The 16,227-nt window shown below is 50.5% G+C and overlaps 1 protein-coding gene across 6 annotated transcripts in view; it reads right to left on the bottom strand.

Annotated features, from left to right (window-relative positions):
* Positions 1-16,227, bottom strand: part of SIPA1L3 (signal induced proliferation associated 1 like 3) — a 79,374-nt gene that overhangs the window by 22,797 nt on the left and 40,350 nt on the right. For all 6 annotated transcript variants that reach the window (XM_061597559.1, XM_061597556.1, XM_061597557.1 and 3 more), the window contains 8 exons: positions 13,634-15,334; positions 12,843-12,973; positions 7,054-7,242; positions 3,303-3,477; positions 2,989-3,092; positions 2,599-2,756; positions 1,536-2,112; positions 809-1,083 (listed from right to left, as the gene is read on the bottom strand). In XM_061597559.1, the coding sequence (XP_061453543.1) occupies positions 809-1,083; positions 1,536-2,112; positions 2,599-2,756; positions 2,989-3,092; positions 3,303-3,477; positions 7,054-7,242; positions 12,843-12,973; positions 13,634-15,053 (3,029 nt within the window). In that variant the 5' untranslated portion in view covers positions 15,054-15,334. The remainder of the gene's footprint in view (positions 1-808; positions 1,084-1,535; positions 2,113-2,598; positions 2,757-2,988; positions 3,093-3,302; positions 3,478-7,053; positions 7,243-12,842; positions 12,974-13,633; positions 15,335-16,227) is intronic.

Consider the following 16,227-nt stretch of genomic DNA (forward strand, 5'->3'; position numbering starts at 1 on the left):
AGCCTTCCTACGGAAGCAGAATGCCTGGAAACAGTGAAAAGCTCTAGAAGTGAGGAACTCAACAGCACCCCTTTCGCAAGGAAGGCTCTCAGACAGTGCAGGAAGGAGAGGTGAGGTTAGGGGCTGGCTGCTGGGCACTCCCTGTGCTCAGGACCGGAGCGGGTGATATACCTCAACGGCTGGGAACCCGCCCCCCCACCCCTCCCCTTGGGGCAAGAAGCGAGGTCACCCACCCAAACCATCTACTGCAGGGCACAGACTTGTCTTCTCCTCTGGGACCTCCTGGGCCAATGACAACTGCCTTAGCCTGGCTGGGTTTGTTGCCTGAAATAGAATTGCCTATAACTCACTGGGACAGTGATGGAGAACCAGATGCCCTCCAGATGCTGTTGGACTCCAACTCCCATCAGCCCCTGTGAACATAGCCAATTGCTATAACATCACCAGGAGGCCACAAGTTCCCATTAAGAGAAAGTTCCTAATGGTCAGTGAGCTCTTTCGGACGGACTCTGACTCCTCAGAAGGTCTCATCCCCTGAAGGCGTTTTAGCAGAGGCTGGATAGCCATTCATGAGGGACACCATAGCTCTATCTTGCACTGCACGGCATATATTGATTGAACGTGGCTTCCAAGGTACTTTCCAACTCTGTGATTACTGGCAGAAGCAAAATTATGTAAACAGGTTTATGCAAGCCCACTTGATTTGCTGTGGGGCAGAGCTGCCGCTTGGGGCAGAGCAGAGAGGTGCGATTACGTTGTCCGACTGTGTCACTTGAGGCTCTTGGCAGTAGACACACAACAGGCTTACCTGCGAGGAATGCCATCCTCATGCGGAGGAATAATGACCACTTTCACTGTCACAGAAGTGCGCAGCCAGTCAATCATCTGGTCGTGGCTGAGCGTCACCACAGCGACCTTGCAGATCTCCACCAGCCGGCTGCCCTGCCGCAACCCTGCTTGCCAGGCAAAGCCATAGTCTTCCACTTCTGCCACCGTCCCGTCAAACTTCACATGGAAGCCCAGCTGCCCCAGCCCATTCCTCCGAAGCGTCATTTCAACCGTCTCACAGCCAGAGGTCATGACCTAGGAAGAGAATTGCAAGGGACACAGGCGGCTGCCTTACACCATGGCAGACCAATGGCCAGGAGTTCAGACAGAGGACCTCTCCCAGCACTACTTGGGACCTTCTGCATGCAAAGCAGGCGCTCTGATGCTGAGCTATAGCCCTCCCCTCCCCTCTGACACACACCCCGCCTCCACAAGCGAGCGAGACAAAGATCCCATGGTGCTATCCTTATGAACCCAGTTTGGGTGCAAGTGTGTGTATTTATATCCTGCCCTACATCCCAGTAGGAGCTCAGGGCAACAAACAAAAGCACTAAACACTTTAAAACATAATAAAAACAGACTTCAAAATATATGAAAACAAAGAATCTTAAAAAACATTTTAGAAAAAGCTTTAAAAACATCTTTAAAAAAAATAAAGAAGTTTTATTTTTTTATTAAAAAGCAATTCTTGTAGGGCAGTAGCTTACCTTCAGTCGCTGCACGATCTCCTTTATGTCATCTGCATTGCTCTCCAGGGCTCGGATAAAAATGTGATCCCCACGTCCGTAAAAAATCTTGATGCTGAAAGCATCTGGAGTCCAGCCAATCACATCCGCACAAAAACAGTTGAAGGCCACTTCCTTGGCCCCCAGGTCCAAGAGGACAACGAACTCATTGGAGATGCCCAGGATGCCCTCCACTTCCACCCCCCGGGTGTAATCCTGTGCCAGGACACGCCACGCGACGGCCCCGGTGCTGTGCCTCTCGGCTCCAAAGCGGGCTTTGGTTTTCTCCTTCTTCTTGGAGGCCAGCGAGATCAGGCTGAACTTCCCCGTGGAGTCGATAGGCGTGCTGGTGACACAGTTCTCGGCCAGGTCCTTGAGGTACTCCTGCCGTGTGCGAGTGGCCATCGTGTGGAACTTGTCTGACTTGTGGGCCGCGTTCTCAGCGTTGATCACCTTGGCCAGCAGGAAGTCTCGGAAGACATCCGATTTGTGGAAAGTGGCTCTGCTTGGGACTGCCGGCCCAAAGGGCGGGACATCTTTGGATCGGGTCACTGCCACACTTGGGACACGCAAAAGAGAAAGAAAAGCGTGGCTTGGACTATACAAGCACCTGAGAGACAACTCTCCTTCAGGTTAGCCAGGGGCACCAACGCTAGGTTTTAGCAGGCAGGGCAATTTGAAATTTATTGGCTCCTGCACATCATTTAAAGCCCTAATCCTTGGCACGGGAGAAGCAAAGAGTCAAAAGGGAAAGGAGGCCCCAAATGCCAAAACCGGCAGTGGCTCCCTCTTGGCCCAGGGCTGCCAGCCACTGCCTGAGTGGAATGAGATCTAGGAAGCTGCCTTGGTTATCCCAGGTTGGACTCCTGGCCGGCAGCAGTTCTCCAAGGGAGTCTCAGGCAGAACGACATCTTTCCCATTACCTGTTGCCTGCCGGACCCTGCTTTAACTAGAGATTCTGTGGACTGAGCCCAGGACCTCTTGCACGCAAAGTGCACGCTCTAGCCCCTGAGCCACTGCATCCCAGGTAGAGGAGGGAATTTACCTGTAGCAAACATTCTCTGTGCAGGGATTCTGAGCCCGGACAATGATGAAAACATGCTGGAAATGGGAACGGACATTCTGGGGAGTGAAGGGCTGAGCCCCTGGCTCCTGGAAGATGATGGTGACAATGTCATTCCCAATGTGCCTCTTCCTGAGCAGCTGGCAGTGCAAGAGGGAGACAGGTGAGGTTTATTAATTTATTTTTAACATTTCTCAACTTCATATTCATCCACACATGGATTGCAGGGTGGTATACATAATAATTCAAAAGTCAATATGATATTAAAACAATAAAACCAACCCATAAAATCTGAGAAGCACTAAACCAAACATCTCAAATGCTTTTTAAAAGAGTTAAAAACCCCTGCTCCTGCACAGGGCCCCTCATTACCTGCTGCCTGTTGTTGGAGGTATAGGGAAGCATCGTTGAGACGTGGAACATGACTTCATAGCCTTGGTATGCCGTGTAGAGTGAGTGGGTGCCCGTGGAGTCAGCTGGAAGGCAAAGCAGCTGCGTGGAGGAGCTCAGGAGGGGCGGCCAGCTGGGACTGGGGAGGGAGGGCTTGTGACAGCCGTCACGGCCTCCCACAGCGAGCACACAGCACGAGACGGGGAATGGGAGGCTGCAGGACACCGAAAGCAGGCCCTCCTGTTCGCCTGCCTACCCACCCTCCCAGCCACACACAAACAGCGGCAAGGACCTACTTTTGGTATCCAGCTGGGCGGCATATTTGCTGAAGCCCCTCAGGCACACCTTCTCCCCCAGCAGTGCCAGGAACTCCTCAAAGGCAGGCCCCGCCTCCTCATTGTTGTACATCTCCTCCTCTGAGCTCTGGTCAGCTTTGCAGTACAGGACGCCCACCTTGTGCTTCCGACACAGCTGAGTTGACAGGAGAGACCCCGGCATGAAAATGCCAAGCATGGAAACATCTACAGCGTCACCAACTGAATGGAGGCCTCACAAGAGAGGCATCTGCTCTCGCCTCCTGCACATCGCCTTGCTGGATCAGGCCAAGGTGGGCCTCCCATTCTGCTCCCACGGTGGCCAGACAGAGGCTCAAAGGCAGGCAATGAAGGCAACAGCTTCCATCACTGCTCCCAAGATTAAGAACATCAGAAGAGCCCTGGAGCTGGACCAGGCCAGGGGCACCTCATTCAGCATCCTGTCCTCACAGTGGCCGATCAGATGCCTGAATGAGAAGCCTGCAAGCAGGACCTGAGTGCAAGAGCACTCTCTCCTCCTGCGGTTTCCAGTAACTGGTATTTGGAAGCACATCGCCTCTAATGATGAAGGTAGAACATTCCAAATTCCTTTTTAAAGCTATCCAAGTTGGTGGCCATCACTGCTTCCGGCGGAAGCAAATTCCATAGTTTAGCTATGCATTGCATGAACAAGTCCTTCCTTTTGTATGTCCTGAATCTTCCAACATTCAGGTTCTAGTATTACAAGAGGGAGAAAACCTTCTCTCTATCTCCTTACTCCAATGCCATGCATAATTTTATACACCTCTATCATGTTTCCTCTTAGCCACCTTTTCTCTAAACTACAAAGTCCCAAATGTGGTACCTTCCCTCACAGGGGGTTGCTTCACACCCCCCCCCCAATTATTTTGGTTGTTCTTTTAAAAACCTTTTCCAGCTCTACAACATCTGTTTGAGGTGAGGCAACCAGAACTGCACCCTGTACTCCCAAGGGTGGTATTATTGCTGGTATTCCAAGGTAGGCTGCCTCTAAATCTGGCAGTTCCATATAGTCTCCTCCTCCTCAAATTTATCTCATCCCCTTTTAAAGCCATCACGTTTTGTCTCAGAGAATTCCATAAATTAATGGCATGTTTTGTCTTTTCTTTTGCCTGTCTTAAATATACTGGCTATCAATCTGATCGGATAACCTCAAGCTCTAGAATTACTAGAGGTGGGGGAGGGAGCTTCTCTCCATATCCAGGGCTCAAGAGGAGGGGGCAGGGGGGCAAAACCCCCACCTCTGGAGTGCCCAGGCCTCTGGGAGCCTGGACCACAAAACATACCTCCCATACATTACAAAATAAATGTTAGTATCTCAAGTGGCTTTTGATACCACTGAGCATGGTATCCTCCTGGACCGGCTCCATAGAATGGGAATGGGGGGCACCGTGCTGCAGTCCTACGAACAGGACCAGGTCCAAAGAATAACGCTGGGTGACGGTCTTACAGCCCCCTGGCAGTTGCACTATGGGGAGCCACAGGGTACAGTCTTATTCCCAATGCTATTTAATCTCTATATGAAGCCCCTGGGAGCAGTAATGAGGAATTTGGGGGCGCGGCATCATCAGGATGCTGAAGACACTCAGCTCTACTTCTTCATAACTTGCATCTGTGTTGGAATTGCTTTTTAAGATGTTTTTAAAGCTTTTTTAAAGAAAAATGTTTTTAAAGATGCTTTGTTTTAATATATTTTAAAGTCTGTTTTTGAGATGTTTTAGAGTGTTTTTAGTGCTTTGTTTGCCGCCCTGGGCTCCTTCTGGGAGGAATGGCGGGATATAAATTTAATAAACAAACAATATCTGTGTCAGGAGAGGCTGTGCAGGCCATGGGTGGATGAGGGAAAATAGGCAGAGCTTGAATCCTGGCCAGAAGGCGGCACTGTTGGGGAGTGGTACCCATGTGTGAGAAAACTGGTCAACTGCCTGCCCTGGATGGGGTTGGACTCCCTCTGGAGGAGCAAGTACGTAGTCTGGGGGTGCTTCTGGGTCCAGCTGTCACTGGAGGGCCAGAGCTTGGAAAAGTTACTTTTTTGAACTACAACTCCCATCAGCCCCAGTCAGCACCATGCTGGCTGGGGCTGATGGGAGTTGTAGTTCAAAAAAAGTAACTTTTCCAAGCTCTGCTGGAGGCCCAGGTAGTCTCAGGGGCTAGAAGCATCTTTTTCAGCTGCGCCTGGTAAGACAACTGTAACTGTTTCTGGGAAGGTAGAGCTTAGCTACAGTAATCCAGGCATTGGTGACTTCAAGACTGAGTTACAGCAGTGCACTCTATGTGGGACTTCCCTTGTGCTTGACCCGGAAACTGCAGTTAGTGCAGAACGCTGCAGCCAGATTGCTAATGGGAGTCAGACCCTGTCAGCACATAACATCTCTGCTCAGAGATCTGCACTGGTTGCCAATTTGTCACCAGAACAAGTTCAAGGTGTTGCTGTCTGTATATAAAGCCCTGTTAAAGCTTGGGACCAGTTTACTTGGGGGACCGCCTTGTCCCATATCTGCCCACTTGAGTGCTTCGATCTGTGGAACTGGCACTTACAGGTGCCACATAATATTCATTTTGCACTTGTAAGAAATCACTCTTTTAGAGTGGCAGCACCTACTCTTTGGAACTCCCTGCCTGCTGACATCAGGCAAGCACTTATTACGTTTTTAGCTGCTTTATTGATAATTTTTGTGTAAACGTGTTAGAGGTTTTTTACAATCAAGTGGTATATAAATTTTGTTAAATAAAATACATTTTAAAAATAAGCACCAACATTTATTAATCTGATTAAGACATGACAAACTGAAATGTATAGTTTGAGACCAGAACTATTAGTAGCAGGCCCCAGTTCACAGAACTTTATTAACGCTACTAATGAAGGAATTAAGAAATGCAGTAGTACGAGAGAGTCACTTAAAAGTCTGTTTTATGATGTTTCAAAGTGTTTTCGTGCTTTTGTTTGCTGCCCTGGGCTCCTGCTGGGAGGAAGGGCGGGATATAAACCAAATAATAAATAAATAATAAAAATGTTAAGTTTATTTTTATGGGGATTTGTGAACAGTATTATTTCTAACAAACATGTTAGCTATCCCATCCTGAGAAATTTGTTTTTTATTTTCAATCTTTCTCACCCTAAGTTAAACTTAAGTCAGTTAAAAACTTGTTTAAAGAAAGTAGTAACATTTGGTTTGTAGGAAGATTTGGGGGGGGGGCGATCATGCACTTTGCCCTGGGTCCAATTAAGGGAGGGGGGCTGTCACACTCCTTGTCCCGGGCCCAGTGCCAGCTCTCAGCAGCCCTGTCCACACCATGCTTAATTTTCTAACCCTTGGTGAATTCCACCCCATCTTTTTTCTAAACCAAGAAGCCCCACATGTATGAGTCTCTACTCTCTGATAATTTGGCAGCCCTTTCCTGAGCAAGGGGCAGAAAGGGCAACGGGAGCCTCCCCCCTTCTTCTTCTCTTCTGTATGTTTATGTTTCACAGGAAAGCAATTGCTGGAAGAAAGGGACACACGCACAGGCAAAAAAGCAGGGGGAGAGGGGCCCTGGGGCTCCACCCATTCTCTCCCCCTCCTTCCTCCCCTCTCCCGGCAGTGGGGAGAGGCAGAGTGGCTGGCAGGCAAGGGACCCAACGCCAGCTGTTTCAACCACTGATTAGGGAACAAGGATGAAAGAGGGGCCAAGGCCCCATGGCACCCCTTGGCCACCCCACCCTCTGCTGGCTCACCCCTTGCTCATCCAGCTTCCTCAGCTGCTCAGTCACTTTGGGTACGTTCAAGGCCAGGCGAAGGCAGTGGATGTTCAGCTCAGGGACCACATACTCCAGCGCATCCTTGAGAGGGAGCCCACGGACAGTGCCGTGCTTGGTGGTTGTGGGAGTGGCATCCTCTAGTATTGATCCACGGAGGGTGGTCAGCTGCAGGCCACAAGAGAGGAGAGAGAGTGTGAGAGGAGAGGAGGAGCACTCACGGCTCATGATTAGCAGTCCCTGTCTGGACCTGCTACATGGGCTGAACTCACTCACAAGGAGCCATTTGTGCCTGCTTCCTGCTTCTGCCCCCAGCACAGTGAAAAGCCAGAGGCTGAAACTGGTCCAACAGGGCAGGCCACATGCAGGCATGCTGGGACAACAGGCTGTTGCACCGAACAGGGTCCCCCGAAGACAGCACTTTCCTCCTGGCACCAGAGCAAACTGGCATCATAGTGGCCTCAGGCCCAGAATCTAACATGACCAGGAGTGCCTTGTGGCATGTGGGAGGCATGTGGGAGGCACGTGGACTGGGAAGTGAGCCGCAGAGTTGAGCAACCCCAGTGACGCGTGTGCATACATGCAGAGTGCCTGCCAAGTGCCCCAGCCGGAGAAAGGAAAGCTTTTCCTCAGAGCTGGGCCAAACTCAGACACTCAGCATCAGCAGAGTTGGGGCTCGTCAATGGAGCTGCACAAGAAGGTCATTAAAGGACACAAACGTTTGGAATGGCACCAGACGTTTAAGAATATGCAGGCCGGAGCCATGGGATAACAAGTTCAACTTGCCCAAAAACCAGCCTAAGGAGCCTTGGGAAGGACCTGGGTTCAAATCCTGATAGGGTCCTAGGCAAGTAACTCACTCAGCCTCAGTTTTCAGTCTGGCAAATGGCAATACCACCAAAGCCACAGGGAAGTTGGATGTGAGCTGGATGGAGCAACTATCGGGTGGATCCACAGTTGGCTACAGAATCATACTCAAGGAGTGCTTATCAACGGTTCCTTCTCAAAGTGGGGGGAGGTAACAAGTGGCCGCAAAGGGGGCCAGTGCCAACTCTTGCCAAACACAGAACCCCCAGCCACAAATGTGAGACTCAGTTTGAGGGTTCCAAAACCAAAAGCCACAATCCAGGAGACTGGAAAGGCTGGCAATGGGAGAGAGACAGAGACTTCTCTTGCACCCACATCCCTGGCAAAAGGTGAGCCTCTAATCACCCAGAGAGGCCAGAGCCTCGTCCCCAGTGGCTCTTTGCAGCCTCTCTACTGCAGCCCTTGCACACACAGAATCTAGAGACTGACCCCTTGACAGACTCCCACAACTGACCCCCACTAAAGATATAATTTCAGCTGCCAGATGAGGCATGTGTTGTACCACTTGTTTAATGTGGTCCAGCTAACATGAATGGCTTTGCCTGTGGGCAGAGGGGTGAGTGCTCCCCCTGTGAATCCAAAGTGTCTTCGCACTAAGAGCAGACAGGATGCTTACTCTGGATCAGGCCAAAGGACTGGAAAAACTCTGGAGCAGATTATAAAGCAGTCAGTCTGTAAGCACCTTGGAAACAATGCAATTACTAGAAAACAATTACTAGAAGCCAATATGGACTTATCAAGAACAAATCCTGCCAGACTAACGTTTTCTAATTTTGTATTGGGTAACCTCCCTGTTAGACTGTGGGAATGCTGTAGACATAATATATCTCAACTTCAGCAGGTTTTAACAAAGTGCTCCATTATATTTTGGTTAGCAAGCTAGTTAAATGTGGGCTGGATGGAACAACTATCAAGTGGATCCACAGCTGGCTAGAGAATGGTACTCATGGAGCGAGTATCAATGGCTCCTTCTCAAACTGGGGGGAGGTAACAAGTAGGGTACCACAGGGCTTGGTCCTGGGCCCAGTGCTCTTCAACATTTTTATTAATGACTTGGATGAGGAGGTGCAGGGAATGCTTATCAAATGTGCAAATGATACAAAATTGGGAGGAATAGCTAATACCGTGGAAGACAGAAACAAAATTCAAAGGGATCTTGATAGGCTGCAGCATTGGGCTGAAAACAGATGAAATTTAAGAGGGATAAATGCAAAGTTCTGCAACTAGGAAAAAGAAACCAAATTGCAGTTATAAGATGGGGGATACTTGACTCAGCAATAATACATGTAAGAAGGATCTTGGGATTGTTGTTGCTCACAAGCTGAATATGAGCCATCAGTGCAATGAGGTTGCAAAAAGGGCAAATGCTATTTTAGGCTGCATTAACAGAAGAATAGTTTCCAAATCGTGTGAAGTACTGGTTCTCCTCTATTTGGCACTGGTTAGGCCTCATCTTGAGTACTGTGTCCAGTTCTGGACACCACACTTGAAGAAGGATGCAGACAAACTGGAACAGGTTCAGAGGAGGGCAACATGGATGATCAGGGGACGGGAAACAAAGCCCTCTGAGGAGAGACTGAAGGAACTGGGCATGTTTAGCCTTGAGAAGAGAAGACTGAGGGGAGATATGATAGCACTCTTCAAGTACTTGAAAGGTTGCCACACAGAGGAGGGCCAGGATCTCTTCTCGATCGTCCCAGAGTGCAGGACACGGAATAATGGGCTCAAGTTACAGGAAGCCAGATTTCGGCTGAACATCAGGAAAACATCAGGAAAAACCCCTACCTGTTAGAGCGGTACGACAGTGGAGCTAATGACCTAGGGAGGTGGTGGGCTCTCCAACACTGGAGGCCTTCAAGATGCAGCTGGACAGCCACCTGTCAGGTATGCTTCCATTTGGATTCCTGCATCGAGCAGAGGGTTGGGCTGTTGTGGAATGTACCCACGATGGGACGGGCCTCCAGACCCCGGCCTCTCCTACAGGAGATCTCAGCAAACAGGGCTGGGAAACGTCTTGGAGCGAGATCTGCTGCTGCCACCACCGCCGGTTAGAGGTTGCACACCACACTGGGCTCGATGGATCCAACAGGATGACTCCAGAGGAGGAATCTCCTATGTCTGAGGTGACGGAGCAAGACCTTTATGAGGCCAATGGAAAGGTAACAGTCTGTGGAACACTTTCCTGGCTGGATGTTAAGGCAAGCAAGGGAGGCGGAGAGGGGAGAAAAAGGCCAGCAACTCTCCTCAGTGCTCTGTAGGGATGAAGAAGCACACCATGGCCAATTTCCAATTTTGAAAAAATATTTTTTCAAACGTTTCATTCAAATGCACTTTGCATATTATTAAAAGCGATGTGAAAATAGGTTTTTTTGTTTGTTTTTTAAAACCTTGCAGCTGGAGGTGGGATGGGCTCTAATCTTCAAATAAGCACCCAAAATAGATTGCTTCTTGCAGAGACGGCCCTTTACTGGCTCTTTTCCTAGATACAGAAATACAGAAATGCCTCTTTTGAAAGGGCAGCCAGAGGTTTAAAGAGCTATCTCAAATCAAAGGTTTTGAGCTGTGGAATTAATTCTAAAGTGCATCTCGGACTTCCTGCTTTTGCTTGATGTTGCAACACCCAGGCCAAGGAGTCCCGAGAGAAAAAGAGGGTGAGCCAAGGCCCCGATCACCAGTGATGTCTTGGCCTCAGAGCAGGCAGACATGCTACCTCTTCCCAGCCCTTTTCTTCCTGAGCTCCAAGTGCCTGCTCCCCCTCCCGCTGAAGCCAGCAACACACCCTCTGCGCTGCAACACAGCGCCCTCTGCTGGGCTTTGGGGAGCGCCTCACAGCTCAGAGACTCGTGGCAACGAGAGAGTTAAGACTGCAGATGCTCACAGGCCATCCATGTGAGCAAGGCAGCCCTGGGAGCAGGCCCCTCTTTTAAGAACACAGCAACTGGGGGGGGGGAGAAGGGAAGGGGGCTCCCAGCTAACACACTCCTACTTTCCTGTTACATCCACAGTAGTTGACACAGGAGAGGCTTCGGGGGGAGGGGCAGGGAGTGTCTTGGATTAGATCGGAGGCACCTGAGAGCTCAGGGGCACCAATTCAAACCTCCATTGAGCCAAACAGAATGCCGCTTCTCATCAGGAGGTACCATGATCACATCCACCCACACCCAGGCAGAAGTACAGTCTCTCTATGTACAAGAGCCAGGACCTCGACTTACGAGAGGTTTGGGGCCAGAGATTGGGGGGGGGGGGAGAGAGGGAGCAGCAAGGCAGTTTGCTACTTAGCAGTAACAGTCTGTACCCAGCAACTGAGGGGCAAACTACATCTGCCCTTTCGTTCCTGGAAGTTGCAGAACTATTTCTATTGCAATGAATTGTGCAGCTGCTTTCAAGCACCCCCCACAGCTAAACATTCCTGTTGTCTTGTTCTTAGCTTCTCAAGGACTTCAAGTTTGAACCTCCTTCTCCCAACATATACAGAGGAAGTGGACTCACCACACAAATAATGGAAAAGGCTGCACAACTGGAAGTGGGGAGGAAGGGAGGAATTTTCCAAGAAAGTCTGTGAGAAAGTGGCCATCAGAAGAGCCAGGCTGCTGGACCAGACTAAAGGCCCGGCTAGTCCTGCATCCTTCCCGATCTCTATGGATGGATGTGAAAGTTTGACAGTGAAAAAGGCGGATAAGAGAAAAATCAACTCATTTGAAATGTGGTGTTGGAGGAGGGCTTTGCGCATACCATGGACTGCGAAAAAGACAAATAATTGGGTGTCAGAACAAATTAAACCAGAACTGTCACTGGAAGCTAAAATGATGAAACTGAGGTTATCCTACTTTGGACACATCATGAGAAGACATGATTCACTAGAAAAGACAATAACGCTGGGAAAAACAGCAGGGAGTAGAAAAAGAGGAAGGATTGATTCCATAAAGGAAGCCACAGGCCTGAACGTACAAGATCTGAGCAGATTCTGTTGGAGGTCGCTGATTCACAGGGTCGCCATAGGTCGAAATCGACTTGAAGGCACATAACAAGTCCTCCATTCTGTTCGCACAGTGGCCATCCAGATGGAAAATTAAGCAATACAGAAGGGGTGGGGGGAAAGTGTGAACCCAACACATTCAAGCCTTGCGAGCACTACCCCAAGCCTGGGCTCCATCCAGAATCAACAGCAACCACCCTCCCAATGCTCTGGTCAACTGCAAAGAGAACAGAGGAAGTCGCCTGCTGCTGAGTCGGATCCTTGGTCCATCTAGGTCAGTGTTGTCTACACTGACTGGCAGCAACGGCTCTCCAAGGGCTCAGGCAGCAGTTTTCCCCTGCCCTGCCTGGAGATGCTGGGATTGAACCTGGGGCCTTCTGCATGCAAAGCAAGCGGTCTGCCAGCCATGGGCCTTGGGTGTAGAAACACTGATAATAAAAAGACATGGCTGGTGTATTTAGCATCCTTTATCTTTAACTCCTTCAGACGCAGGCCGCAATGGCAACACTCCTGATATGCACAGCAGGTCACTGTGTTGTATCGGAGAGCTTCTCCTTGAAGTCCTAAAATATCCAAAACCCGCTCCATAGTAACTCAGAGCAGAGCCTTCAGAGTGGCTGCCCCGTTCTGTGGAACAGCATCCCTATTGAGATGTGCCAGGTGCCCAGTATTTGGACTTTCTGGAAACAGCTGAAGACACCGTTGTTTCAACAAGCTTTCTTAACTAAGTGAAAAGGTCTCTGTCTTAGGTTTTAAAACCATTCAAAATAAACACCTGCCTTTAGTTGTCTTTTTTGTACCGTTTTTAATGTTACTTTTAGTTGTTTTTATGTGAACTACCTTACATTAAGCAACACAGAAGACTTATGTGGGAGTGGAATCATTACATGAAAGGATTCATAAATTAATGAACACAACAACATACCTCACTAGTTCGGAAGATAATCCTGTACTGGTACTGAGGCCCGTGCTCCCGGTGGTCCTCCAGCTTCTCACGGCGGATGCTTACGGCCACAGGGCCCAGCTTCTCATCCACCCCAAAGTAGTTGGAATGCTCTGGAGAGAGAGATGGGGGAGGGACACCTTGGGTATTCATACAGAACAGTAGCCGGCACTCTCTAGGAGAGAGTTAGGGAATTTAGGGTCTCAAGACCTCGCTACAGCACGCCTTAACCAGGAGCAGGGAAACGTTTGGTCCTCCAGAAGCTGCTGGACTACATCTGCCATCAGCCCCTGCAGCAGGCATGGCTAACGGCTGGGGTGGATAAAGGGAAATGTAGTTCAGCAATTTTATTTTTTGGGGTTCCCCTCTCCTGCCTTTAACATCGGAGCTCAACTTTGGGTAAGCACATCCTTTCTTCCCTTTGCCAGAAGTGATGTGGAAAGTAGTAAGCCCAGGTCTGTGACGTGGCATTTTAAGTGTTATAAGCAGCTGTGAGCAGTGCTGTGCATCTTCTGGACGGATGGCCTGACACAGACACGGATGAGAGCTGCGATGCAGGGACCCACGCAGAGCAGAAAAGACCCTACCAAAAAGACCATGAAGCCTGCATGGTACCACTGGGCTTGAGTGCTGGGAGGTGTGTTCAAGTTCCAATAAATACTGGCCCTCCATGCTTCCAGGGGGCCTTCCTGGGCAAACCTGAGGTGCTTTTTGCACGGTGTTGTTCTAGCAACGGCCCCAAAGCCTCCTCCTCCCCCTCCCCCTGCGCCTACCTTTGCCACAGAAGTAGTCCTGGTAGTAGCGGGCCCCCAGGTCCACGTGCTCAATGCTATAGCGCTTCAGCCTTCCGACGTTGTGCTGCAGCTCCTTGGGGACCTCCAGCACCGAGATGCTGGCATTGGTGCAGGGAGGAGCAAGGCACACTTCTGCAAAGCTGCTGCCCTCCCCACCCGCCGGGGAGCCAAGAGAGGCCTGGAAGAAGCTGATGTTGTGCTCCTGCTCCCCGCCAATCTCATTGCGGAAGTGAGGACAGCTGAGCAGGAGGTCATTGCTGTTGCTGTCCCCGGGATCGTGGCCCAGGTTCTCTCTGAAACTCAGGTCCTCGGGGCTGACGAAGGAGGTTGTGGCTTCCAGGCTCGCCAAGCCACAGGCCCGGGAGGCAGCAGGAGAGATGGCAGAAGCTGCAGAGGCGCCCGTGGCTGTGTTCCTCCTCTGCGCCACGTAGACCCGCCTGGCCACCACTTCATTGAGGTCGAAGAGCATGCTCTGGACATCGTAGTGGGTAAAGCTCTTCTGGCAGAGCCAGGCCCTGCCCCTCTCCTGGCTCCTGCCTTCCTCGGGCTCCGACAGGGCCTTGCCTGCCTCACTGTCCCCTCGGCTGCTCCTCAGCTTCCTGAAGATGGAGTCTCCGCTGCCCACCTCCACTCTGGGGCCCTTCTTGCGGACCTTCTCCCTGTGCTGCAGGGGGAACTCATCCCCCACAAGGGCCAGCTCCTGCTCACTCCTGGCTTCAGCCTTGGCGCTCCGGGAGGCCCTGAAAGAGGCTGGTCGGGGCTGCTGCTGGGCTACTGAGTTTCCACTGCGGAACTCATTCAGCATGTCATAGAAGCTCTGCTCTGGAACGCCTTGCACGTCGATCGAAGAGGTGCTACCATACTCTCGGAAAAGGGGCAGGCCTGCAGCCAGCTTGACCCCCCGGGGCTCAAAAGCCTCTTCCAAGTCGCACTCGCTGAGCGTGATCTCACTGCTGCTCCTGTTCCGCAGGGGCAGGAATCCCCTGCCCGGAGACCGCGGCCAACCATCCTGGAACTCCGTGTCCTTGGACCTCCTCCGGGCCAGGCGCTGGAAGCCTTTGGACCCCGAGGGGAAAGCTGCCCCACTTGGAAGCTGCCCATTCTGGAAACCCCGAGAGACAGAGGTCGGGGTCTCCAGGTCTCTTGAAGTGCTAAGGGTGGTGGTGGCGGCGGCAGCAGCAGCAGGATGAGGATCCTTCAGCCCTTCTCTCTTGGGGGGCCAGTCGGCAATCCTGGCCCGCACACCCATTTTCGGCATGGCGGGAGTCGTCGTCGTGGGCCGCGAGGAAGCACCACCACAGCCATTCTGGGCCCAAAACCTTGGAGAATAATAGTCACCACCTTTCAAGCCTGCCCCCGCCACATCACCACTCTCATGAACTGATCGATACGCTGTCATAGTCCAACGGAAGTACCGACTCCAACTCCTCGTGGGAAGGAGCCACTCATCCCCATCGGGACACCCAGGCTTCAGCCGGTGCTGGGAGGTGGGGAACTCTGGGACAGCAGGCCACTAGAGCCCACCTGAGGAGTCCCTGCTGACGGCCTCCATGTTGCCATAGCAGTGGTGGACAGTCCTCAAGTGCCAGCATTTGGAGAAGGCAGCTGGGGATCAGGACTTGTTCCTGCACTCTGGGCTATTCTGGTGATGTTAACTGCAGGAGTGTATTCTGGGCCATCCTGGAAGAGAGAAGGAAATGGAGGGCATGTTAGCAAGGGAGCCCCTGCTCATCTTCACAGCAGCTTCAGATTCCCGCAATGGATTCCTGCATCAAGCAGGGGGTTGGACTTGATGGCCTTATAGGCCCCTTCCAACTCTACTATTCTATGATTCTATCCCCCTGCAGCAAGCTCAAACTCCAGGACCACCCAGGGCTCAAGACCAACCCCACCCCGCTCTTGATAACTGACTGTTTATTACATATTCAGTAGTGCAAATTGCATGGGCAGCTAAGAAGTTTCATTCTTGCTACATCTAGAATCACAATGTATAAACATCAATCCTTGAGATTCAAGGGTCTGATCCTTCCTAGAGGATGGCAAAAATGTATTTATTTATTTATTTGTTTGTTTGTTTCATTTTTAGACCGCCCATAGCTAGTAGCTCTCTGGGCGGTGTACAAAACAGATTAAAAATACAATATTATAATAAAACCAATCACATATATCAACAACAATATTAAAATAAAACGTAGACATAAACATTAACATTAAAAACATTAAAAAGCCTGGGAGTACAGCCAGGTCTTAACCTGGCGCCTAAAAGAAAGCACCGTAGGCGCCAGGCGTATCTCTTCAGGTAAGCTGTTCCACAATTCGGGGGCCACTACAGAAAAGGCCCTAGATCTGGTAACAATCCTCCGGGCATCCTGGTGAGATGGTACCCGGAGGAGGGCCTTAGATACAAAGCAATTCATTGAATATTTATGATAATTCTTTTTAAAGTAAAGCACTGTATTGCATTTCCCCCTTTAATATATTCTAAAGGCCTTTGGCTATGTACAATGAAGTTTTTGGCTGACTAGCTAGAGGAGTGAAGCCAGCATTGTTCCATTTCATAAGCCCTAATGCTT

The sequence above is a fragment of the Rhineura floridana genome, chromosome 15 (assembly GCF_030035675.1).
Source record: "Rhineura floridana isolate rRhiFlo1 chromosome 15, rRhiFlo1.hap2, whole genome shotgun sequence".
Classification (NCBI taxonomy): domain Eukaryota; kingdom Metazoa; phylum Chordata; class Lepidosauria; order Squamata; family Rhineuridae; genus Rhineura; species Rhineura floridana.